General features: G+C 46.0%; 1 protein-coding gene across 1 annotated transcript in view; it reads right to left on the bottom strand.

The window, feature by feature from the left end:
• MAPK11 (mitogen-activated protein kinase 11) overlaps positions 1 to 27539 on the bottom strand; it is a 48148-nt gene extending 20609 nt beyond the window's left edge. The window contains exons 1-4 of the mRNA XM_081878090.1: positions 27303 to 27539; positions 2264 to 2393; positions 1970 to 2028; positions 98 to 209 (exon numbers count right to left, since the gene is read on the bottom strand). Of these exons, the coding sequence (XP_081734216.1) occupies positions 98 to 209; positions 1970 to 2028; positions 2264 to 2393; positions 27303 to 27415 (414 nt within the window). The 5' untranslated portion in view covers positions 27416 to 27539. The remainder of the gene's footprint in view (positions 1 to 97; positions 210 to 1969; positions 2029 to 2263; positions 2394 to 27302) is intronic.
• Between the last annotated feature and the right edge of the window lie 379 nt (positions 27540 to 27918).

Genomic DNA, 27918 nt, shown 5'->3' with positions numbered 1-27918 from the left:
ATACAAGTAACATGAGCAGCAGGCATTATCTTAAGAGATGTTTCATCCTGTGGTACAGCTCAAGTATGTTTTTTTACCCTCCCTCCATAGGTTTTACCTTAAGCCCTCGAAGTAACTGATATATAAGAAACTGTATATGGTCGTCTGTCAGTTTCTGGCACTTCACAATGTTATTCAGGTCAGCACCCATTAAATTTGTGACAAGATACCTGTAAATACAAAGCATTCAGATGACATCCAAGTCTTTTTTTCCCCCCGGTATCGTGGTGAGGCGCTGAAAGCAGTGCTTCCAGACACTAGTAAGAATGGGTCTTCCATGCATTTTATATGGTCACAAGATTGAGGAATGGGAAAAATATGAAGACTCGGTTGTCACAAACCATGGCTAAGGGAAACTGAACTCAGCGTAGGGTTTCTGGAATTGCAGGAATGCACCCAGCACTTCCTTCCTCTGACTCTTCCCACGGGAGGAAGCAAAACTTTGGCTCCTACCAACAGAGTTCAGTGCAGGATTAAGCCAAGTGTACGAAAGTTGAGAAACGAAGGCCAAGGAGGTTACAGATACTGTGAGTACAGTAGCATGGGGGAACATACTTCCCCCCCAAAAACAAATAAATGAACAAGCACTAGATAACGTACAGGCAAGATATCAATATCCTATGTTTATTCATTTAAAACAGTTACGCTCCATGCTTTAGAGAAGGAGGCTCCTAGAGCATCTTACAAAGATCAATAGTCCCTGCCCCCTGCCCTCAGGCTTACAATCTAAAAGACACAACACAAAAAGAAAAAGGCTGAGAGGGAACTCAGGTGCCAGTTCTTAGTCACCATTATTATGACACAGTAAATACAGTGGTGCCCCGCAAGACGAATGCCTCGCAAGATGAAAAACTCGCTAGACGAAAGAGTTTTCTGTTTTTTGAGTCGTTCCGCAAGACGAATTTCCCTATGGGCTTGCTTCGCAAGATGAAACGTCTTGCGAGTTCTTGAGAGTTTGTTTCCTTTTTTTAAAAGCCGCTAAGCTGTTAATAGCCGCTAAGCCGCTAAGAGCCGTGCTTCGCAAGACGAAGAGACTCGCAGAACGGATTAATTTCATCTTGCGAGGCACCACTGTAGTTCTGTCTCTACGGAATATGGGAAGCTTGTTGCCCTGAAGATGGTGTTGAAAAACAACTGCCATCATCCCTGGCAACTGGCCACGCTGAATGGATGGGTGGGACTTGAGGTCCCAAGATCCAAAGGTTCACCATTCTTGTCCCATACAAAGCACACACACACACACACACACACACACACCACACACTGCAGGTACTTGCTGTACATTTTAAACAGCACCTTCTCCAGCCCTGGTTCAGATGAAGTGAACAACAGCGGCATCTGGGCGGTTGTGTTGTTCACCTGACCTCCCACAGGCCAGGTTCCTGAAGCATTATGGGATGTGGAGAGGTGAGGTGACGGCAAGGTTGGTGCTGTACAAATGCCTTAGCATCCCAACTACACTGTGCTGACCTTGCTGCCACCTCGCCCTTCACCTTACCATCCCGTAGACAGTCGTACCTCCGCTTACATATACCTCTGGATACGTAAACTTCGGGATATGAATGCAGCAAATCCGGAAGTATTTCCCCGGGTATCGCCATGCGCACATGCGCAGAAGCGCTAAACCGCGCCACAGAAGCGCTCTTCCGGTTGCAAATTCCTCAGCATGCGGCCGGACCTCCGGAACAGATCCTGTTCACAATTGGAGGTACCACTGTACTGAAACCATCCGGCTGCGGGAAGGTTGGGCGAGCAACGCAGCCCCACAATGCCAACACTGCCTGCTACTGCTTTCAGGGCCTATAGACACCAGCAGAAGACAGGTGAGCACATGCTTTCTATAGGAAAAAACAAGACTTAGGCGTGCATAACTCGGGCTGGCCGTTTATCTTAGCAGCTCACCAACAAGTTTAGGTCAAATGTTACTTACACTTCATTAAAATTTTCTATTGATGCTGCAGGTGTGAAAACATCTAGTAATCCTATAACCTGAAACAGAAGAAGAGGGGTTTTCATTTTATCTGGAGAAATGCATGATGCACAGTTATCTCTACTTAGCAGTTTCAAATCTAAAATGAAGGATTATGGCAGCCCAGCATGGGATAAGGTATGCCAAAACCTAATGAAGTTAGTTGTATCTAACCGATGAACATTTTAATAAAACTAAATGATTAGATGAATTACAAGCTCAATATTCGCAATTCGCACAGCCTGTTCCACTCACGTTTTCATGTTTCATGTGCTTCAGTAATCTAAGCTCCCGGTAGGTTCTTCTGGCGTGAATAAGGGACTGGAAAGGTCTCGAAAGCTTCTTGACTGCCACCTTCTGCCTTGTTTTGGTATCATATGCTGAACTGAAACAAATCCAAATGCAAAAGAAATGGAATTTTACCATATTTTATTTCATAAAATTTATACACCGCTTGATTGTAAACAAACAAACAAACAAACAAACAAACAAACAAACCCTCAAAGCAGCTTGCAAAAGATAGTAAAATAAAATAAAATAACAACTCTACTTTAAAACATTCAAAAGATTAAAGTTACCTCAATTTTCTAAGCACTGGCTTGTCTAGACAGGAATGTTTTTAGCGGGTGCCCAAAAGAGTAGAGTTAAGGCACCTGCTTGAGCTCAATAGGCAAGAAGAAGAAGAAGAGTTTGGATTTGATATCCTGCCTTATCACTACCCTAAGGAGTCTCAAAGCGGCTAACATTCTCCTTTCCCTTCCTCCCCCACAACAAACACTCTGTGAAGTGAGTGGGGCTGAGAGACTTCAGAGAAGTGTGACTGGCCCAAGGTCACCCAGCAGCTGCATGTGGAGGAGCGGGGAATCGAACCCGGTTCACCAGATTATGAGTCTACCACTCTTAACCACTGTACCACACTGGCTCTAAACAGGAATGTTTTTAGCGGGTGCCAAAAAGAGTAGAGTTAAGGCATCTGCTTGAGCTCAATAGGCAAGGAGTTCCAAAGTGCAGGTGCTGCCACACTAAACAATCACGTTCCTACAAATGCCAAATAGGTATGATGTGGTACCTGAGGTAATGCCGATTCCACCAATCAAAGTGATTGAGTGGGCATATGTAGAGTAAAGTGACATCGGTGGAGCTGTGGTCCAAACCACTGAGCCTTTTGGGCTTGCCAATTGGAAGGCCGGCAGTTCAAATCCCCACTACGGGGTGAGCTCCCATTGCTCTGTGCCAGCTCCTGCCAACCTAGCAGTTTGAAAGCACACCAGTGTGAGTAGATAAATAGGTACTGCTGCGGCGGGAAGGTAAACGGCATTTCTATGTGCTCTGTCACGGTGTTCCATTATGCTAGAAGTGGTTTAGTCCTGCTGGCCACATGACCCAGAAAGCTGTCTGTGGACAAACGCTGGCTCCCTCAGCCTGAAAGCAAGATGAGCGCTACACCCCATAGTCACCTTTGACTGGACTTAACCGTCCAGGGATCCTTTCCCTTTTTTTTAAACTGCAGGTAATTAAACTGGCCCCAAGTTGTTAAAGACTTTATAGACTAATAGTAACACCTTGAACATGGCTTGGTAGCAAATCAGCAAGTTGTCCATACTTTAGTCCAGTTCTTTTTTTCCTTAAAAAATGTTTAAAGGTACTCTCATTTTGACTCAAGAAAATCACCATTTTATAGTTCAAAATGGGGGAAATAAATACAGTAAATGGACAAAAGAACAGTGGTGCCTTGCAAGATGAAAAGAATCCGTTCTGCGAGTCTCTTCGTCTAGCGGTTTTTTCGTCTTGTGAAGCAAGCCCATTGACGGCTTAGCGGATTAGTGCTATTAGCGGCTTTTAGCTGCTTTTAGCGGCTTATCGGATAAGCGGCTTAGCGGCTTAGAAAAAGGGGGGGGGAGGAAAAAACCCCCGCAGGAACTCGCAAGACATTTTCGTCTTGCGAAGCAAGCCCATAGGAAATTCGTTTTGCGAAGCACCTCCAAAACGGAAAACTCTTTCGTCTAGCGAGTTTTCCGTCTTGCGAGGCATTCGTCTTGTGGGGCACCACTGTACAAAGATTCACAAAATGTTTAGGGGTATGCGTACCCCTGCGTCTCCCCAGAAAAAATGCACTGCTTTAGTCTACATCCAAGCCAATTTTATTTATTTCTTTTTGAACTTAACTGTTATTATAATCCTTCATTCCTCTCATATGGGAAAAAAACAAATCTCAAATATTATTCAGGGTTCCCCATATTGTACACACATTTATCATTAAAGATCCATTAACAAACATGCTGCTGAAGTAAAAACAAACATTCAAACAACTAACTATTTTGAACTCCTTTTAATCGGCTGCTGTTAAGGTAAATAAAGCAAGTGAACTGGGTCGTTGCTCCAGTTCAGTGTTTGTTATGGCATCACAACAAAACGATGGCCTGGCGAATTGACCCAGACCTGCACATCTGCACCCAAGTCTTGCATCGGGTCAAGTAAAAACTGAGACGAGAATGCTGGGACAGAAACAGGGAACGACATTGCTAAATATAACCCTACCGGCATCAACAGGACAAGGACACTTCTGTACTTCTAAAACAGAAAACGGCAATAATAAACTTAACCAAACTGAGTAACAGACTTCAACATCAATAACCTCACCACACCAGCGGATAAAAACCCGGAAACAAGCAGCTGCTATTGTCAATAGCAGGCCTTTGCAGATGCTGACAGGATCAACCTTGGAGAAACAAAACAGATAAAGAGATAGCTAGCAATTCTACTAAGGTCTGCTGAGCAGCTTACAGTTTCTCTTTCATTGGCTGGACCTGAATATCTTGTTTGATGGCTATATATTTCCAAAATAAGCAAATGTCATTTGTGGGGGGGGGGGGAGGTTCTTACTTACTTTTTCTTTCTTTCATTATCTTAACATAGCGATCTTTTACAGAAAACTCTCCTCTCCTCAGATAAGTATTTCTTGTGATGACCTACCACAAGCATTCTCCCTAGGTGATATCTGTTGCTCCCATCTGCCATGACAAAGACCCAGAGAATTAGCATCATTAATCTGGCTTCCTATCTCCCAGGTCCGAAAATCAAGACTCCATAGGGAGCACTTAGATCTGGATTCTGGGCCCCTGGTGAACAGACAGGAGCCTCTATTAATTACAGAGTCTGCCACCCTGTCTAGGTGTATCGAGTGTTAATTATGCCTGCCAAACATTGGCATGCTGCATGCAGCCTTCTCATGTGCATCGTTAATTAAAGCCAACCAGCTTACAAGGCTATAAAAGGTTGCCTTAGGCGCCACTGACAATAAACAAACCTTCAGTATAAATGCTTGAGGCTTTGATAATGTAGGCCTTGATGATTCAAAACCTTAACATTTTCTTGTCAACCCCTTCTCCTGTCAGCAGGTAGCTGAACAACTTCCTTATGATGCAGATGTTGCGTTTGCTGTAATGATTGCCACAACCACAGCCTTACCTACGTGAAAGACAAATAATAATAATAATACCTTTATTGTCAATGTACAACCTGTGTACAATGAAATTAACCGAGCGTCCCTCGCCCCCCACAAACACTCAGTCTCACTGCACTCTGTGTGCTTGTCGCAGAACACACCAACCCTGAAAGTCAGTTGCACTTTACAGTCATACCTCAGGTTACAGACACTTCAGGTTCCGTTTTTCTGGGTTACGGACCTGCCGAAACCTGGAAGTACCGGAACGGGTTACTTCTGGGTTGGGGGGGGGGGTCGCGCGTGCGCAAAAGCACTAAATCGCGCTTTGCGCATGTGCAGAAGCACCAAATCACAACCCGCGCGTGCGCAGAAGCGCAGCTGCGGGTTGCAAATGTGCATCCCACATGGATCATGTTTGCGACCCAAGCATCCACTGTATTATTTTCCGTTCAGCAGCCTAACATCCCACAGCCTAAATACCAAAGGTTTTTGTCCTATTGTGGTGGTGGCAGCTCAAAGAGCCACAATAAATAGGATAATGTGAACCCCTATAAATCCTTGAGTGTGCTTCTAATAGAGAAGTTATGGTAACCCGTTGCTTTATGAAACTGATGGTTTTCGCAAGTTGCCGCCCCCCATTGGGGAAGAAGTACAGCTAATATGTGAATCACAAAGATACTGTGCATAAGCTAGAACATAAGTTGATACATGGTGCAAATGGATACACATAACACAGGTTCCCAACATGCATACTAACACAATGTAACAGAAGTTAGTATTGTAACAGAGAGTGCTGGGAATCAAAGCTGAATCAACAGAAATTGCTAATGCTTATTGCGCATGTGTATTAAACATGAAATGAGGTCATGATGTACATGATTAGTAAAAATTGAAATCCTTTTTTGGAAATGTTATAAATACCACTACTCCGACCCTTGAGTGGGGTTGCAGTTTTGCGAAACAATTTGACTGTAACCTATTGCCTAGCAATAAACAACAATGGACTCCTAACTCCTCTTGTCTCTGAGTTTTATTGGCGTAAACTCAGAAGATAAGCCATTTTTCGCCCACAACACTATGTATCTAGCTGACTCTAGCTGGCCTATTGTGTGCACAGAATGCCTTCAAATTAAGGTTACCAGATGTCCCCGTTTCCCGGGGACAGTCCCCAGATTTACAAATCAGTCCTCTGACAAAATCCATCTATTTAGTAGGAAGTTAAAAAGGACCCCGGATTCATTGGAAAAAAATCTGGTAACCTTAACCTAATAGGTATCTAAAGCCATCTGCACATGCAGAATGTAGGCACCCTATATATAGAAATGAGTAAACCAGTGATATTTTAGGGAGCAGGCTAACAGGCGGGGCCCATTACTTACATCATAGGAGCCTAAACAACACAAAACACCATTGCTGTATGTAGGTTTTATTTTATTTGTTTTTTATCTTATATTTTGGAAATGTATATCCAGGTGTTTTATTTTCCCTTTTAGTTTTTTGGGGCCCCCAAGAGAGTGGGGCCCTAAGCTATAGCTTGTTTAGCTTATACGTAAATCTGGCACTGCTTCCTTCCAAAGGAGGCCAGGGTGGCATCCGCATAAGCGATAAAACATCTGAACACAGTTCCAATGCAGATACACACTGGATAGACAAAGTCTGCCTAATACTGAAGGAGAGGGAATTCCAAAGTGTAGGTGCCAGAACATGAAAAGGTTCTGTGCAGAACAGAACTCCTGATAAAGTGGGTTATCTGTGGGAGGCCCTCACCTGCAGAGAGGAGTGATTGACTGGGCATATAAGGGGTAAGATGATCTTTCATAATCTTAAATGAAATGTGAACGCATAAATGGCTTTTCTGGCTAGAAAGCACAAAAGAGAACAAAGGCCTAGCATGGGGCTTAAACTCTGCCAATCTATCTGTGCTGCAAATTTCCCCCTTGGCTTGCCTTAACCATGTTAATTTTGACCACGTAATGGTGGCACCTGAATGCATGCTAAGCCATAAATCATAGTTAAGCAAATATGCACATCAGCTGCATGCTGGTGCGCACAAGGGCAGAGCGCTCCTACTCTGCTCCTTTATTAGTTGAGCAAGGAAATGAGCCACAGAGCGGATGGCGTTGGCATGACATCTCCAGCCTGTCGTTGTGGTTCCTCTCTCACCAAACAGACCACAACAGGGTAACCAGAAACAATAATAATAATAATAATAATAATAATAAATTATTATGAAAACAAGAGTATTTCATCCATGGTCCATTGTGTGTCGAGGTCCCCAAGCCACCCCAAATAACTCACACATCACACAGAAATTTTGTTTAAGGTTTTTGGCATAATTTTTGGGCACAACTTTATTAAAATACAAAAATGTGAGTGGTTGCTTAGGCATTGGTTGCGACTATCTGCCCCCCAGTGGGGTACAGACTGACATTTCGCAAGTCTGTGAAAGTCAGAAAGGGGGAATACATTTGGGGGTAGCGACGGAGCAGGGAACCTGCCCTCAGCCCTCCCCAAATGCAACCAGGGGCTCTTGCGTGGCCCTAGCCCCTTGACAGGGTTTGGACAAAAGCAATGGTTAGCCCCTGTATTCCTTGCAGCAGCAGCATTAGAGGGGCAGGCACAGCCAATCCATGCCCTTCAACCAACCAAACCCTAAACCAATGCCTAACCGCAATCTTACAAGTTGTGACGATTTGCTACGCAGTAGGCAAAAACCAAATGGCACCAGCCAATCAGCCAGATGGACAAAATTCCTACCGGGCCCCTGCCCCAAGAGCAGGCGACCCCATGACAGGCATAGAAAGGTCAATGCAAACAACCCTAAATATAGGGGGGGGGATGGGCAATCCGATGCATGGAGCGAAAAGAGGAAGCTCTAGGCTTCGTGCAGGGAGTTTTAAAATTTCTGGCTGTCAATCACAGAATGGCAACATTAACTTCATCCCAACAACAAGGGAAGCCCAATCACAACAGTGGCCAATGATCAATCAGCCCGCCCCACAACTTTGGAGTGTCTTGTCCGCCCCCACCGCAACAAGTGCTCTCTATGAAGAAGAACATGCTTTGGTGATGGGAAGTCAGGCAAGCACTGCTGCCCTACCAACCACTACTGTCTGGAAGGAATCCCACTCATTTCCCCCCTCTAGCCCAGTGGGAGGGGGAATCCTTCTGCACCCATCCCACTGCCACACAGGTAACCTGGAGTTGTGAAATAATTGTTTTGTCCCGTTCCGCTTCCTCTCCCTCATAGTTGGGTCAAACAACATTATCCTTAGTCATATTTACTTGGAAGTAATGGGACGTGGGTGGCGCTGTGGTCTAAACCACTGAGACTCTTGGGCCTGCCGATTGGAAGGTCGGCAGTTTGAATTCCCACAACGGGGTGAGCTCCTATTGTTCGGTCCCAGCTCCTGCCAACCTAGCAGTTCGAAAGCATGCCAAAAAGTGCAAGTAGATAAGTAGGTACCACTCTGGTGGGAAGGTAAATGGCGTTTCCGTGCGTGATCTGGTTTCGCCAGAAGCGGCTTAGTCATGCTGGCCACATGACTCGGAAAAACTGTCTGTGGACAAACGCTGGCTCCCTCGGCCTGTAAAGCGAGATGAGCGCCGCAACCCCAGAGTCGTCTACGACTGGACTTAACTGTCAGGGGTCCTTTACCTTTTTTAAAATAGGAATTAATCTCAGGTAGGGTGCCCACTTATACATCACTAAAAGTGAAGAAATACCGGTACCTCACCATCCATTACCCGAAGAAGAAGAAGAAGAATTGAAGGCAAAACATGCAGAGTTGCATAGGTTTGTGTATGCTAATTGATATGTACAGAGGAAAATTCAGAAATACAGTTAAGAACTTAATTCGTTCTGGACCTGAAACTGTTCTTAACCTGAGGTACCACTTTAGCTAATGGGGCCTCCCGCTGCTGCCGTACCGCGATTTCTGTTCTCATCCTGAAGCAAAGTTCTTAACCCAAGGTACTATTTCTGACTTAGCGGAGTCTGTAACCTGAAGCGTTTGTAACCCGAAGCGTCTGTAACCCGAGGTACCACTGTAGAATGGGAAGACTAATGTGTATTGTCCTGCGTGCCTGTCCTGATACTAAATGTTGGACAACTTCCTAATCTCCCTTCTAACGATTTGACTGGGCAGTTTCCAAACTGAGGTTGCCTTCAAAGAGAGGACTGTCCTTTGACAGCTATTCTAGTAGAAGGCTGCCCTCTGTTAAGTAGGACACATAGCCACTCTGCTTGCAAGTAAATCTGCACTGGACTGCAGGTGGAGCACTAAGCAGTACATCCTGGGTTTTTTAAGAGCTGGAAACAGAGAAAAGGGTTGAGTGTTTTACCTGCTCATGCCATCTTGCAATGTCATTGTTGATACTTGTATGGTAGCTCCTAGCAACAGCAACCCGCACAAATACAAGAACCTTTTCATTTTTTTTGCAATGAATTTCACAAAGATCAGCACACTCTTAATGAGAAGCAAATGAAAGCTTTCACACGAAGCCTGATCATATGCATATTTACATGTAGACGAATCCTACTGAGTGTAATAGGGGTTACTCCAATTAAAGTAGTTTTAATGTGCATGAGATTGCAGCTTTAAATATTCCACTCCTTACTATGGCTGTGATTGTAGCTGTTTCTGATGCCTTGCTGTCTAAATAAGTAGCCACAGCAATGTACAGTTGAAGGAAGGTCCATAAAATAAAGAAGGAAGAAAATCAAATTTAAACATCTCATTTAAGTTCCAAGAAGAATGATGAGCAACACTGAATAGCAGGCCTAAAACACTGATTTGTCCCTGGAGTATGTAGAATGTGACTATTAATTGACTGGTTCGTCAGTTAAAAGTCAATTAAAAATGGTAAAGGTAAACGTACCCCTGACCGTTTTGTGGACGACTCTGGGGTTGCACGCTCATCTCACTCTATAGGCCGAGGGAGCCGGCATTTGTCTGCAGACAGTTTCCGGATCATGTGGCCAGCATGACTTAGCCACTTCTGGCAAACCAGAGCAGCTCACGGTTAACACTGTTTACCTTCCCGCCGGAGCATTCCTATTTATCTACTTGCATTTTGATGTGCTTTTGAACTGCTAGGTGGGCAGGAGCTGGGACCGAACGATGGGAGCTCACCCTGTTGCGGGGATTCGAACCACCAACCTTCTGATCGGCAAGCCCTAGGCTCTGTGGTTTAGACCACAGCGCCACCCACGTCCCTAAAAGTCAGATAATCAGATTTAAAACATCCTTAATGGTTTGGCAGTCCTAGTAACAAAGCCAATTGTTTGTGAAGAGTCTCAGACTTGTAATATTTGCAGATGTTTCAGTCCACAGTGATCCACTGCAGGAAAATCTTCTCTTTCTACTCAGAGAGGAAAGTGGAACTCAGCAAATAAGGAATGCAAACTCATCTAAAAAAACAGTTTTGAAGACAGACGTTCTGGTCAGAATAAGACCATTAACTCAGGCTTTTCTCCTAGAAATTGCAAAGGCTTATTTCTAAGGAGCCTAAGGGTTAAAAGCTGGTATTACTATTTCTTTTAACATTAATTATCCCTTTCACAACTGCTTCTTTATCTGATGTGACACAAAGAGGAAGTGGTATTTGCCTACTATATCATGCAACACACCAGATACACTCAGAGAAATGTGAAACGGATACTGGCTATGTGCAATTTTGTACTGTTTTCCTGGTTTTAGTATACAGCACTCTGGTCTCCTTAGAGAGGAAGTGCAGAATAAATATTTATTAATTCCTGTGTTGGGTGGTGGTGGAATGAAGCAACTTACAAAGTTACTACACTTTTCATCCTTGTTTTAAGGGATGTAGATGCAAATGCTAAAATGACAAACAGACTGTCGTCATAAGACAGCTTATGAAACTGATGTTGCACTGAATCCAATGCATAGGACTGCTTGCAATGCTTTTATCAGCAAGGTAATGGCAATGGGCTCAAATAGCCAAAGAAACCCAAAGCTAAAATAATCCAGTAGCTCAGGAAAAGGGAAGCTGTGGACATCCAGAGAGACTTTTGGATCCAACTCCCATCAGTCCCAGCCAGCAGGTTGTTTCCAACTAAATTTTTGAGTAAACCCATTACAATTGTACCTCTACTTACGTATCCCTCTGGATAAGGAATCTTTGGGTTACGGCTACAGCAAACCTGGAAGTGTATACTTCCAGGTTTCACCGCGCATGCATGTGCAGAAGTGCACCTCTATTTATGTTATTTTCAGCGTGTGAATGGACCCCAGGAACGAATTAAGTTCGTATCCGGAGGGTCCACTGTAAAATTAATGGACCAAAATTAGCCAGAGCCGTTACATTCAATGGGTCTTCTCCAAGTAGAATTGGCTACAACCCAGCATGGCCAATGTTCAGGGATTATGGGCATTGTAATCTTAAAAAGCAGAGACATCACCTTGCCAACAAAGGTCCGTATAGTTAAAGCTATGGTTTTCCCAGTAGTGATGTATGGAAGGGAGAGCTGGACCATAAAGAAGGCTGATCGCCGAAGAATTGATGCTTTTGAATTATGGTGCTGGAGGAGACTCTTGAGAGTCCCATGGACTGCAAGAAGATCAAACCTATCCATTCTGAAGGAAATCTGCCCTGAGTGCTCACTGAAAGGACAGATCCTGAAGCTGAGGCTCCAAGACTTTGGCCACCACATGAGAAGAGAAGACTCCCTGGAAAAGACACTGATGTTGGGAAAGATTGAGGGCACAAGAAGAAGGGGACGACAGAGGATGAGAGTGTTGGACAGTGTTCTCGAAGCTACCAGCATGAGTTTGACCAAACTTCGGGAGGCAGTGGAAGACAGGAGTGCCTGGCATGCTCTGGTCCATGGGGTCATGAAGAGTCGGACACAACTAAACGACTAAACAACAACAATCCAACAATTTGGAGAGCCACAGGTTCCCCATCTCTGAAGTATCCAAAGAAGACTGAAATAGAACAAGACTGCTCTCATGGCAACACACTATTCCCCCCCTTCCCAGCTCAACCCCCCACCCCAACTCTGTAAATCTGCATTATGTAACTGAGCAAAGTGTAACACAAGGGTTAAGCATTTAACTAGGGTTATCTGGTAAGTTTTGTCCTGAAGGGAAACTGGGCAGTTGCAAACAATACGGAAAATGTGGCACAAACCCTCATGGCAGTAACCATCCTAATCAAAAAGAAGACAAGGAAGGGAGCTAAAGAAAACCACAGCCTTCACACATGAAAGTTATGCATATAATCCTGGACGCAATGTGTTCCTCAAGCAGACCAGAAGCTGCTCTTAGCCTCTCCAAGGCCGTCATGTGAACATTACTGCTTGTTATTGTTGTTGTTTATTAGATTTCTTATCCACCCTTCACTATAAGGTCCCAGGACGGGTTGCAACCATTTAAAAACCACAGCATTAAAAACAATTAAAACAGATTACAATGAAGAGAACAGGGTGGGTGCTAAGATAGCTCTCTCACGTGTCAAAGGTAAAGTACAGAGGTGCATCATCAGCACACAATGAAAACTTCACAATGAAGGTCCCAGACACACTGCTGTGGGGAGGGAATCCCAGAGCTTAGGGGCTACCACAGAGAAGCCCCCTCTCTCAGGCAGTCGCACGCACCCCAAACCTCTGAGGGCAGCGGGACTACTGAGAAATGACCCCACTGCCAATCTTAACAGCCAAGGAAATATGCAGGGAAGGAAGAAATGTTTCAGATATTTGGGGCCAAACTTTTCATATGTCTTTAATCAAAGTCAGAGCGTTGGTCCATTTTGCTCGGTGCTGAATACTCTGACGGAGAGCAGCTGTCTGGGATATCAGGCAGAAGCCTTCCTCAGCCCTCTTGCTCAAGTTCAATTTTGAGATAACTCGAGATACCTCAGTGATTCAAAGCTGGGGCTTTCAACACGCAGAGCATGTGAGCTACCACCAAGCCGTAGTTCCCCTGCCTTGCAAAAGTGCCCACAGGCCCCAAAAGGTGGCCGACCCCAGATGTAAAGCAAACTGCCCCTTAAGGTAAAGGTAAAGGGACCCCTGGCCATTAGGTCCAGTCGTGACCGACTCTGGGGTTGTGGCGCTCATCTCGCTTTATTGGCCAAGGGAGCCGGCGTACAGCTTCTGGGTCATGTGGCCAGCATGACTAAGCCGCTTCTGGAGAACCAGAGCAGCGCACGGAAAAGCCGTTTACCTTCCCGCCGGAGCGGAACTTATTTATCTACTTGCACTTTGATGTGCTTTCAAATTGCTAGGTTGAAACTGCCCCTTAGCTGCCTTTAAAGTGACAGTGCAAGCTCCCGGTTTAATTGTTGCTGATCTGTTATATCCATTTCAGACAATTTATCCAAATAACACAAATAAACAGAGAGAAGGTTGTTTTTCAATTAGCTAATGGAGAGGCCAAAATCACTGAGGCTCAAACATCTGTTTCCCAGATATTCCAAGCTCTGAGAGCATGTAACAACAACAACAACACTATCAAATTGTTTTACAAGGAAACGCTATTATCAGAGCTGGCCCACCCATGAGGCAGGGTGACGCAGTCACCTCAGGCGGCAGAAGTACAAGAAATGGCCCGATCGCTTCTGCCGCTGGCGGCGACAGGGAGGCAATGCTTTACAGAACACCCTGGCTCTTGCTGCAAATTCCCACATACAACATTGCCACTCAAGTTTCCCTCGCCCTCGGGGGGCAAAGCTGAGCAACAACACTTTGAATCACTCCCCAATTCCACCAGGCTTTGGCAAGAGCCAGGGCATTCCTGTGGCAGAAATGGTGGTGGGCACGACGGTGTGCTGGGGGGCAGGGCATGGTGGCGGTGGATGGGCTGCCCCTGTCTATTATATGAGTTGGCTGCTGCGGCAGTCGTAATGTCAGGTAACAGAAACCCCCTTCGCCTGTTTTCCATGTGAAGACTTTCAAGCAATTAATAAAAATAATTTGATTATTTGTATGCTGCCCATCTGACTGGGTGGCCCCAGCCACTCTGGGAAGCTCCCAACAGAATACTAAAAACACAACAAAACATCAAACATTAACATCTTTCTTCTACAGGGCTGCCTTCAGATGTCTCCTAAAAGTCAGATAGTGGTTTATTTCCAGATTTATTTCCTTACTGGCCCTGCCCCCAATGTAGGACACAGTATATCTGAAGGAGCGTCTCCACCCGCATCGTTCTACCCCGACACTGAAGTCCAGCTCCAAGGGCCTTCTGGCAGTTCCCTCACTGCGAGAAGCCAAGTTACAGGGAACCAGGCAGAGGGCCTTCTTGGTAGTGGCGCCTGCACTGTGGAACGCCCTCCCACTAGATGTCAAAGAGAACAACTACCAGACTTTTAGAAGACATCTGAAGGGGGCCCTGTTTAGGGAAGCTTTTAATGTTTGATCCATTACTGTATTTTAATATTTTGTTGGAAGCTGCCCAGAGTGGCTCGGGAAGCCCAGCCAGATAGGAAGGGTAGAAATAATAAATTGTTGTTGTTGTTGTTGTTGTTGTTGTTGTTGTTGTTGTTGTTGTTGTTGTTGTTGTTAGCCCCACTCCCTGCATATCCATGCCAGTGTGGCAGGGCCAGTGACAGGGACCAACACATGAAACTCCCTTCATGACTAGCTATTGTCATGATTTTACACACCACAAGCAGTTTTGGAAAGGCAAGCTTTACGTAAAGGTAAAGGTAAAGGGACCCCTGACCATTAGGTCCAGTCATGGCCGACTCTGGGGTTGTGGCGCTCATCTCGCTTTATTGGCCGAGGGAGCCGGCATACAGCTTCCGGGTCATGTGGCCAGCATGACTAAACCACTTCTGGCAAACCAGAGCAGCGCATGGAAATGCCGTTTACCTTCCCGCTGGAGCGGTACCTATTTATCTACTTGCACTTTGTGCTTTTGAGCTGCTAGGTTGGCAGGAGCAGGGACCGAGCAATGGGAGCTCACCCCGTCGCGGTGATTCGAACCACTGACCTTCTGACCGGCAAGTCCTAGGCTCTGTGGTTTAACCCACAGCGCCACCCGCGTCCCTTATGTACCTGACATTTATTTATCTGTTGGCCCTGAAGATTGAATTTTTGTTGTTTGCAAGCTTTGCGCAATATGCTCCACCATGAAGTCCCCACTTCTGCGCTCCTACATTTCTAGACTTGGAGCCAAGAGTGAGGGAGCCATTGATAGAAGAGACCTGCATTTCCTTGGGGAAGCCTGTATACTTTGGGTGGTGTGTCATGACTTAGTTGGGACCCTATGTGTCTTCAGGCAACACCAGTGTGTTTAGGATCAATGACTGCCAGCGGGCACAAAACTGAAGGAACTGCAACCCTATTATAGATCCTAGGCAAAATCAATCAAGTTTATAGAGCAAGCAATTCTAAGGCTTCCAACACCGTCTTGTTTGCCTATTATTTCCCTCCATGCCATTGCCTGCTTGCAGTGAATTCTGAATGCCACACACCTCTGTATATCCAAGAGAATGAACAAGTTATTGAGTGGATATGAAAAATATGCAACTCCAAAGTCTTCCATTATTGAGCAGCTCTTTGCTTTCTTTTCAGTTTGCTCCTACCTTGGAAGCAAGTAACTGATTACAAAAAGAAGACACAAAAATATATAAATTTGAAGCACCACCCTTTTTCAAAATAATCTGCCCCTTAATGGTCTCTCTTTCCCCCCTGGCATTAGGTACAAGAATTCCTTTATACATAAAGCAATGGGACATCTGCAAACCTGCTGAGCAGTGTGTGTGAGGCACCACACATTTCCACTTCCATCATTATGCCTGGAAAAAAATAATTGGCACTCTCACTACACGAATGGTTTTCATAGCTACATGGGCATTAGAAAACAACAACCAGGTGCAATTAGGAAAACACAAATCCTTAATGGGTAGCAAGGGATAAATCTCAGTCTCACAGACTGAGAATTATTTGAAAGAGGAAGATTTATGAAAAAGAAGATAAGCTTCAGATAACAAGAGCAGAATAAATACCCCTCCCCCAGAATGTTAAATTGGAGGCTGAATGATAAATTGGGAGGTTGACCAACTGAGATTTACACACACGTGCACCCCACAGCTACAAGAGAGAAACTTGATATAAGGACGGAGGCGGCTAATTTGTGCTCCATCAAATGTTGCAACTCCCATTTGACCGCTGGACATGGTGGTGATGGGAGTAGGGAGCCCAATAACATTTTGAAGGCCAGAAGTCCCTCACCCACACCTGCTGAAAAAACAAGAAACAGTCTATGCAAGCAAAACATTGCAACAAATATGAGGCACCAAGTAAGCCAAAGTTAATCTACACTGGGCACACAGTCTTCCCTTTTCCCCAGTACAGTGACTGTTCCCAGAGACACAAGCAAAGAACAAGCCTTGGCCTCATACGTCTTCGGCTGACCTACATAGCGGAAACATGTAATTATTTTGTTGTGCAACTGAGCCCAATGCCTCAGCCCTAAACTTGCCACTTAGGGCCACTTAAAAGCATACCAGATTTCCAAGTAGGATAACATTTCCACGCAGCAAAGTGGGATAGCCATGTGCGGAACATCATGCGTGGCAAATGAGCACACATACTGCAGAGAGGATTCTGAGCTACTCGCATCTTGAGTTTCAGTAGTTTGAGTAGATGCGTGGCAGATCTATGATCTTTTTGACACGTAGATGCCGAACTGCTATTGACGTAGGTAGGACATATCGGAAGCTGTTTTTAGAAGCAATTCAATAGCCTCTTGGATACCAGCTTGAGAGCCAGTGTGGTGTAGTGGTTAAGAGCGGTAGACTCGTAATCTGGGGAACCGGGTTCGCGTCTCCGCTCCTCCACATGCAGCTGCTGGGTGACCTTGGGCTAGTCACACTTCTCTGAAGTCTCTCAGCCCCACTCACCTCACAGAATGTTTGTTGTGGGGGAGGAAGGGAAAGGAGAATGTTAGCTGCTTTGAGACTCCTTCAGGTAGTGATAAAGCGGGATATCAAATCCAAACTCTTCTCTTCTTCAGCTTGGATCCTAAGCTATTCCTCCTTTCAGGTAAGAAAGTGGGAGATGGCTACCAAGCCCCCACCCAACATTTGAAGCCCATGTCCCACACTGTCCCCAAGAGTCCTCCAGACACAGATTTTCAGGTGAGCACAGGCTACAGAAGGGAGGGGCAGATGGGAGAGCCTCACTCTGTGAATGTAAACTGTTCTATTCATGGAAGGAAACGACAGCTGTTGGGTTGTATCCAATACAGCACCAGAAGAGTTCATTCTCCCTACACATCCCAATAGCTGCTCTGGAGCCCCCCAAATCTCTGGAAAACATTTTGAGGAGCACAGGGGCCTGCAAGGAAGAGGAGAAGAAATGGAAGTTCTGTTGCACCAGTGGAAGTCCATTAGCAGAACATCAGCATTGGGTAACAACCCTTAGAATTCTGCAGCAGGGATTTTTTATTTTTTTTACATCAGTGTAAAAAATGCTTTCCCATCCTAACCATTTTATTTGCAATGAAATTTCATTCACCTTTAAGAAACAGAATCCAGTGAAAGTGGACACAGGGTTGCAACATTAGTTATTTCACATAATGATTCAAATTACTTGGGGGGTGGCAGGAATGGAGCGGGGTTAAGTCCTAGACAAAAAGAGAGTTTGAATAGTACGAATGCTGTAAATGTTTTTTTATGTGTACTTTTAACGTCACACATTGTGTCTTAATTTAAACTTTGTTTATAGGAGGTGCAATATGTATCTGACACAGTGCTTCTGACATCAGACGGCAGCTACTTAACTGAGACTGCTCTTTCAAAGGTTGTATGAATTCGCTTAGAAAATGATGATGATGCAAAAACAACTTGTCACTCGTGGGCAAACATTTCTACCAGAAAAGCCAGTCCCTCCATGATGTGTCCTAAAATTTAATTTTTAAGAGATGTGACACAGTTTAGGAACTTACTAATTGCAAAACAGGAAGTTTGGTATATTTATTTATTTATTGTTTAATTACCTTTTCACCCTGCCTCTCTCCCAAACAGCTAAGGACTTCATATCAATTTTGTCCTTTCAACAAAACGAAGCTGAGAGACAGACCAGCGAGTTTCATGGCACAGGGAGGATCTGAATCCAGGTCTTAATGGTCCAGTCCAACACTCACCAGGAAGGAAATAATTCTCAGCCTAAAGGCTGCATTCACTTTCAGGGTCTGCATGCCAAGGTGGGCCAGAGCAAATGTGGGTGACAACTGAGCAAATTGGAGTTATATATCTCAAAAACAGGATCTCTGTAATGAGCACAGCATCTCTTCTCTGGCAGGTCTTGCTCCCATGAAGCAGTTGCTGAGACTGAAGGCCAAAGTCCCTTCCTCTCCAAGGTTTTCCCCAAGCAATCTGAGCCTGCACCTGTGTGAAGCCAACTTCACCTCTGCCCTTTCCATGCCTCTTCTGGTTCTGGGACACCAAAGGAGATGAGTTTGTCACAGCAGGAAGGGGAAGACACCCATGCCTCTTCACCAGCCTGAATCATCCCTGCCTCTTGGTCTCCTCCCTTTCCTACTTTAGCTTCTTCTTGACTTCTCTCTGCCACAGACTCACCCCACTCACTATGCCTCTTCAGCTTCCTACACCTCCTTTCCCCAGTCTTCTCCCTCTGACCGCTCCATGTTGTCCCACCACCACTCCCCTGGTTCTGAGTCTTCTTCCTTGGGGGGGGGGTGTTCCAAAGCTGGTTCCTCGCACCATTCCACCGCATCCAACCAGTCCATGATACGACATGACTGGAGAATAAGTAACATTTGGCAAAAGTCGGAGGCTTCTAGTCACATTTCTCAATCCAGGAAAGCAAGAGGAATTAGCCCATTTCAAAGATCCATTCCTGGCAGAGAGAAGCACTCAAAGGAGGACACAGAGAAGGGCCAGTGAGGAGGGTGGTCTGGAAAGTTCCACAGGCTGGTTCCCAACACAGAAATCATAGAATGGTAAAGCTGGAATGAACTCTGAGGATCATCTAGTCCAGCATTTCTCAGCCTGTGGGTCCCCAGATGTTGTTTAACTACAACTCCCATCACCCCATGATAGCAAGGCCAGAGCTCAGGGATGATGGGAGTTGTAGTCCAACAGCATCTGGGGACCCACAGGTTGAGAACCACTGAACTAGTCCTACCTCCAACACTGGTGTTATCAGCTACCCAAGAACCTGTTACAGACCCTTAGATCAGTGTTTCCCAACCTTGGGCCTCCAGCTGTTTTTGAACTACATCCCTGACTACTGGTCTTGCTAGCTAGGGATGATGGGAGTTGTAGGCCAAAAACATCTGGAGGCCCAAGGTTGGGAAACACTGCCTTAGATGATAGATAGATGATAGATAGATATAGATAGATAGAAGATAGATAGATAGATAGATAGATAGATGATAGATAATAGATAGATAGACAGACAGACAGATGATAGATGGACATTTACAAGAGTCTTCCATCATCATCATCATCATCATCATCATCATCATCATTATTATTAAAATTTTGAAGTTTTACTTTCCACTCAGTATTCTAAGCAATATGTACCATGCATAAATAGAAGAAGAAGAACCTAACAATAAGGCAACAATCCAGAAAAAAATATGAAGCACCCATTTATTGCCTTTCCAAACAAAAACCTGCGAAGCTGAACCTTGGCTGAATGATACCTAAATCATATGATTTTTCACCAGTAACTAACCCCCTGAGCTACTTTTCTGTTGCGCCCAATTAAGAGTTACTTGTAAGCTGAAAGTCTGGATGCTCTTTTATTAGCATATATCCGTCCAATTAATTGATAGCCCTGTGCCAACATTTACGGAAGCAGTGGGGAATCTCTGGCCCATGGGCACAAATTAAACCTGCCACAGGTGCAAAGTTGGCCCATGAACCAGTTTGCCCCACACCACACCCAAAAGCCCCACACCTGACATCAGGAAAAGATGGAGTTTAAAGTTGGCTCCCGGTTGTTCCTTATTGCCTGTCAAAGGTCTTTAGAATTGAACATTTCTCTTTCAGACAACAGTAATAATTCTGGAAAACTCAATCAGCACAGGGCTAAAATAATAATCGAGCCAAGATTTATCATTCATTTCTGTAGTTTTGTATGGCAGAATACAACTCAGAAGCTGGTAGTAGGAGTAAGTATTGCTATGAAAAAGGATGGAGACCCCCCTGAGAAACACAGGCTGTTTCTCCCCCACAGATCAGCATTGTTTCCAATGAGATCATTGTTCTCCTGCCTTAAGTCAACACTCACATTACCCTGTTTGCCAACAGCCGCATCACTTACACAAACACAAAGGGGAAATCATGGGAGCAAGGGAGAGGGAAGCAAGCCAGGGAACCAAATAACCTGCAGCAGACAGCGAGCAGCAGATTTCTGCAGCTTTCCTCAGAAAGATGTTATCAATAAGCTCTTAAAACAGTCCTGCAGATAATTCGCAGTATCGACACAGGGCTACTTTGGCTTCTCAGAAACTAAATTTCATTTCTGATTCACGCAATGACTCTGCAAAACCACTGGCATTGCTACAGGGAAGAAGTCAATGTGTTGACAAGAAAGGCCAGCTGTAAACACACACACACAGTTGTTTCCCATTACTAAGAGCGCAAACCATGGTATTGTCCAACTGATGTATCCCTGTGACATCAAATAATGCAAATCATGCAAGCATTTACCTCCACAATAATCTTGAGGCTAAGCAGATATGATAAGGAAATTTTGTAGTCACCATGAGATCACTTTTTCTTCTAAGTAATTGGCATGTAAGCAGTGTAAGGGGTCAGGCTGCAGAGCTTTGAATGCAGGTCTCAGGTTCAGTCCCCATCAGTCCTAGGCAGGGCTGGGAAACGCTCCTGTCTGAAACCCTAGTGAGCTACAGCCAGTGCACAGACATTACCAAGGAAGACGAGCCAATGGACCAACTCAGAATAAGGCAGCTATTCTTAACATGTGGGCAGAGGCACATGAGGCGACCAAGTCTGTTGGAAGCTAAGCAGGTCTGTGTCCGGCCAGTGCCTTGATGGGAGACCTCCTGAGACCCACATGTTGGGTTCCATGGCAATACTTCAAGGAATGCTGCTCCCGACCAAGACCCTTCAACCATCATCTGAGGCCCTTCTTCCTCCTCCAGGAGAGTCCAGAGGGCAGCAACATGAGATCAGGCCTTTTCTGTGGTGGCTCCATGTCTGTGGAATGCTCTCTCCCCAGGGAAGCTCGCCTGGTGCCTTCATTACATATCTTTAGGCTCCAGGCAAAACTATTTCTCTATAAAACCAGGCCTTTGGCTGATTAACCTTCTGTGGCCAGTGGGAGCGGGGACTTATTGGTTTGTTCCTGTTTTATTACTTATTTTGTGTTCTCATTTTGTATTTTTATGTTGTGAGGCTCCCTGTGAGGGATGGAGGGCAATATACAAATTTAATTAATAAAATAAGTAAATAATGAAGACAAGTATGATATAGAAGATAAATAAATAAATAGATGGCCACCTCCTTCTAGCATACAAAACTGCCTTATCAGTATATCCTACCTTTCCCCCCCCATTATTTACAGGTGAAACTCGAAAAATTAGAATATCGTGGAAAAGAAGAAGAGGAGGAGTTTGGATTTGGATTTGATATCCCACTTTACCACTACCCGAAGGAGTCTCAAAGCGGCTAACATTCTCCTTTCCCTTCCTCCCCCATAACAAATACTCTGTGAGGTGAGTGGGGCTGAGAGACTTCAGAGAAGTGTGACTGGCCCAAGGTCACCCAGCAGATGCATGGGGAGGAGCGGAGATGTGAACCCGGTTCCCCAGATTACGAGTCTACCGCTCTTAACCACTACACCACGCTGGCTCTCACATATTAGTTTCGCCTTTTAAGTTGAATTACTGAAATAAATGAACTTTTCCACGATATTCTAATTTTTCGAGTTTCACCTGTACAGTGGTACCTCGGGTTACAGACGCTTCAGGTTTCATACGCTTCAGGTTACAGACTGCTAACCCAGAAATAGTGCTTCAGGTTAAGAACTTTACTTCAGGATGAGAACAGAAATCGTGCTCCGGTGGCGCGGCAGAAGCAGGAGGCCCCATTAGCTAAAGTGGTGCCTCAGGTAAAGAACAGTTTCAGGTTAAGTACAGACCTCCAGAACAAATTAAGTACTCAACCCGAGGTACCACTGTATTTACTTATTTTATAGTCGGTCTGTCAGTACCTAGTCTGGACCAGTCTACTCCCTCCATTAGAGGATGTTGCACAAAAGTCTTTCCCCAAATGCTGCTATATGACATTCCCTTTTTATTTGGGGATGCTCAGGGCTGAACCCGGAAGCTTCTGAAGCATGTATATGAAAAGACACCCAACATTTCTAGGCCAGGCATTCTCAAGTGCAAGATTATTATTAGCCTTCTTTGGTCACCATCATGAGCTTTCATGGTTCCAACCGTCTGAAGAAACATCTCTCTGGTCTTATCAGCAGTCACTGTTTAGACAGCTGAGGCACAATATGTTCCCTGCTGTAGCACTGACACACCGAGCGTGTGAAAACAGAGACACTAAAATACTGCTTTTGTCTGCAACACACAAGAAACCGAAAGCATGCACATGCCAACACAATGAATTCTGGGCTTTTCCACCACGTCATATCCCACAGCCAGGGCTTTCAGCCTCCTGCATCCTCTAAACCACATGACCAAATTATACCATTGCTTGAAGCACACTGAGTGGATTCAGATGGTGTTGTTTTTACCCATCACACAACAGCAATCTCATGCGAATGAGTTCTTTAACACGTCCTGGACACCTGTGGCATCATAGTTTGAGCAAGCCTCGTGCTTTAAGGCAGACAAAAGAGGCTAATTGAGAGCTTCCCAGTTCCACCAGCATCACACCAAGAGGTCCCAGCAAAAATCGCCACTCAATGACTGTGTTCACTCGAGTAGCAGCCCCAGTCATCGAAAACATTTGGCATTTACATAATACATTTTGAGTACTCAAATCACTGCTCGGTAATCCTTACAAAAGCCAAATAAGAACTTAAGAACATAAGAAGAGGCCTGTTCGATCAGACCATCTGGTTCATCTAGCTTGCACCTTGTTTCCAGCAGGGACTAGCAAATGCCTCTGGGAAACTCGCAAGCAGGGCTTGAAGGCAACACTTGTTCTCCTTGTAAGCCCAGCTTCTAGTATACGGCCTCTGAACATGGACATTCCCAATTAGCTATTCAGGACACAGAACTGCTGATATAACTATCCTCTTGAATTTGTCTGTTCTCCTTTCAAAGCTGTTTTAGCTAGCAGCCAGTACCATCCTGTGGCACCCTGAGTTCCATAATTTATCTGTAAATATTCCATAATTTATCTGCAATTTATCTGTAAATATTCAATAAACCAGTTCCATTCTTTTATAAAAAGTTTGTTATCTTGATTTCTTATTCTTCCGGCAAGTTTCGCCATTTCTGCATATTCCATATGGTTTTGTATCCATTCTTCTTTGCTGGGCTTCTGCTTCTTTCCACTTTTGGGGCAGGGAGGGGCTTAAACACTGAGGCAGAGAGACCCTGTTTCCTTGTCCAAGCCACCCCCCCACAAGGGTGACTCGCTTGATGGCTGAGGAGGGCGGAGCTGAACTGCTTCTCTTTCAGAGGCAGCGCCGCAGAGGCTGCCTGCCTCTCTCTTTGACTTTGTGGGTGCCCCCCCCCCAATGATATTATTGTGGGTGCCTTAGCACCCACAGCCCCCTGGAGTTGGCTCCTACGCAGAGAGTTGGCTCCTACGTCTTTCCTATTGGGCTTAGTGGCGTGTTGCGCCAGGGCGCTGGCCTCTCGGGGAGTCCCAGCAAATGGGGGAGCTGCGCAGCTTTGCCAGCGGTCTCCCCTTTCCCTGCAGGCCTGCCAGCTGCGCCCCATCAATCATATGGCTGGCGGGCGTGCAGCTTGCCTCCCAAGCCTTGGCTGGAGGAGAGTGATCCCTGCAGAGGCTTGGGGAAAGGTTGACAACTCCGGGAAACAGGGGGCAGGGGTGGCGCTGGAGGGATCTTTGCACCACGGCACCAGATATGCTTAAGATGGCCCAACTCCTACGCTGCTCATATATAAAAGCATTATGAGGCCGGCACTTAACTTTCAGTGCCTTTCCAAGAAATTTGAAACGCAAGAGTATTTCCTATCACTGCACGCTGAGTTGATGCCTCCGGCAAGGTGTTTACCACAACCTCAAGGCGCATTTCCTGTACACTCACAGGACCCCGTCAGGGTGCACAGGTAACACTGCAAATTGTTTATGACTCAGTATTTTGGGCCCTTTGTTACCTGACTATCCTCTTTGCCATTTTTGCTGTCAAACCGCAAAGTTTGGACAGATGCTTTGGCCGTTTTCCCCATAGACAGCTTCGGGTTTCACCCTTATGAATGAACTGGCATCATCCACACACTTCACTCCTCCAAATGGTTCATGAAGAAGCAAAACAGCAGCAGTCCCAATGCATCTTTGGGGAAACACCAGTGATTTATTTCCCTCCATTATGGAAACGGTCAATTCACTCCCATTCTCTGCTTTCTACTGACCACACAAAAGCAGGAGCTTGCGATGAAAACCTTACAGTATTTAAAGAGGTTTAAAGATTGTCTCAAGGCAAATCCAAAAAAATGTAGTATAAACACTGACAACTGGGAAACACTGGCCTGCGAGCGCTCCAGTTGGAGAACAGCCTTTACCAAAGGTATCATGGGCTTTGAAGACACTTGAACTCTGGACGCAAGGAAGAAACATGCTAGGAGGAAGACACGCTTGGCAAATCCACACCGTGATCAACTCCCGCCCAGAAACCAATGTCCCCACTGTGGAAGGATGTGTGGATCCAGAATTGGCCTCCACAGTCACTTATGGACTCACTGATAAAACCGTGTTTATGGAAGAGAATCTTACTCCGCTACGAGTGATCACTAAAGAAGACAGTATTTATATATTCTTGTCTTTATTGCATTTCTGTCCTCCACACATCCTTTTCCTCCGTGGACTATACATAGGATTCTTTTTTTAGGGAAGGGCCATAGCTTAGTGGTAGAGCTTGGCTGCAGAAGTTCACAGCTTCAATTCCCAGCATCTCCACATAAAATTGGGAGAGAACCGTTCCTGAAACCTGGATAACTGTTGCCAGTCAGTGAAGACAATACTGAGATAGATGGACTCATGGTGAGTACCGATCACTTACCCAGGCACTCACCAGGCCCAGAGACGCTGCCTAGTTTCCACAACTTTGGTTGCTTCCGACCATGCCCTAAACAAGTGACAGCTAACATCATAACTATTGCTAAATCAATGCTTCTGGCTTGCACAACAGAGCCAACACAAGGCCAGCCCTCACCCCCAATGTTGCATGCAATGTCATGAGTGACTGGAAAAAGGATAAAAATATTTCAGAGTTTCTCAAACTGTTTTCAGACTACAACACCCATCATCCATAGCTAGCAGGGCCAGTAGTCAGGGATGATGGGAACTGTTGTCTGAAAGCAGCTTGAGACTCAAGTTTGGGAAACACCGTTTCAGAGGAAGGTTATCTTAAGCTGCCATGCAATGCTTTTAAAGCTACTCAAAGGTGGTGGCAGAGAACCGGGTCTAATATTTCGCTCATCCGGAGGGGAAATCAGTCTGTATTTTCATGCGCTGCTCCCAGTTCCTAAAAGCACACTTAGGACTTGACCACAATGGCTGTACGAATAAAAGCACTGCCCTGCCACAGTCCCATTCAGCAGTGCAGTTCGGTGGTGAGGAGGTGGAGGAGGAGGTCTTAAAAATAGTCTGGGGAAACCTCTTTCAATGGCTGGCATGGCCCAGGGTTACCCTTAGCAACCCACGAGGAATTCCAGGCTGAATGGCATTGTGAGAGCGCAGCTCAGCTTTGCCTCTCTCTGTGTGTTCTCCGAACTCCCGGTGGGGGCAGGGAAAAGGCAGGAAAATGAGCACAGCCCACCCCCACCCGTGACACACAGCACAGGGCTATAGGTCAACGCACACATGCACTCCATGGGAAGGGGTCCTACCTATTGTTATACTATGCACCTTGCACGCAGCTGACCGCAAATACACACTCAGGCTCTGCACACACAAAAAGCAAGACCAAAAAAAGAAGCATTTTCTTACTATTCTAAATAGGTGTTTGTGTTTGTGTGTACACCTGTGGACGTGCTCCTGTTCAGAGCACCTAACCCACCTTGAATCTCTAGTTCTCTACCCCAAAATTATTATCCTGGGTGAAATATGATCGGTTTGTACATTGCATATGCACATTTTCCTGTATGCACACCCAACGTCCACCCCCTTCGCCTGGCCTACTAAGGCACACATGTCAATCCATCACCTGTGCACCTGCTTTCGAACCAAGCAGCTACCAGGGGCGGGATTGCACCTGGCTCCCAGCGTACCTTCCCGTACGTGTACCTAACATCCCAGGTGGTCTCCGCACCCACCTAACCGGTGGGTATACAAGCCTAGGGGGGCTGGCTTTCGCCCATACATCCGGGAGGGGGGGGCTTAACTAGGGCAGCTGCGTAGAACCTGCCTGTGCGTACAATCCGCGCAGGTGTCGCCCCCCCCCGCAAAAAAAGCAAAACACAAAACCCTGGACGCATGCAGATCCCGGGGACGCCTTGTCTATGGGCGCACCCATTGTGCGCGCTGGCTCTCCATGCACCAGGGAGGCCTAGCGGCTCCAGCGCCCAGCTGCTGGCTGGCATTGTTTGCTTCCCGCAGCTCCGGCGAGGGGGAAAAACCTTTTGCACGGCTGGAGCGGAGCCTTTTTGCCCGAGGCTCACCGCACACCTTCTGCTGCTGCTGCTTATGCGCAGCAAAGCAGCCCCCCTTTCCGGAGCAGCCTCCACCTACCATACGGAGCCGTACGCCCCCGAGCCCACCGGGGTCAGGTGCTGGTAGCGCTGGGGCACCTCCCACACCGTCTTGTTCAGCTCCTGCTTGTAGAAGCCGCCTCGCTCGGACATTTTCCCCCAGCCGGCAGCGCCGGCAGCACGAGCAGAGGCAGAGGCAGAGGCGGAGACCCAGCCAGGCAGCTCCAGCTGGAAGTTGCAGAGCCAGCTAGCCAGCCAGCCAGGAAGCCACCGCCGGCAGGGAGGAGGCGGTTAGGGGGAGGGGAAAAGGGAGGAGGAGGAGGGACAGGATGAATGAAGTCGAGGGAAAGGGAGAACGAGCCGAGGGGCGGGATCTCCCCTCGAAAAGGGGGCTCCCGGCTGATCAGAACGAGCTGCCGGCCCCTAGCTTTGTAACTAAAGGTTGGTGGAAGGGAACTCCGGCCATTAAAGTAGATGTGCTGGCGCGCCTTAGGCCAGGAAGCCCCAGGTGGACCGCCAGGTAGTGCTGCGGCTGGAACCTCTTGGAAGGGCCCCCCAGGGTCATCTACAGTGCCGCATAAGCTAAACAAGCTATAGCTTAGGGACCCACTCTCTTGCCCCTCCCCAAAAGGAAAAAAATGGATGTACATTTCCAA

This window comes from Podarcis erhardii, assembly GCF_964252035.2.
Source record: "Podarcis erhardii genome assembly, chromosome: 10".
NCBI lineage: Eukaryota > Metazoa > Chordata > Lepidosauria > Squamata > Lacertidae > Podarcis > Podarcis erhardii.
Note: the sequence above shows the minus strand (reverse complement) of the source record. Positions and strands in the feature narration are given on the sequence as shown.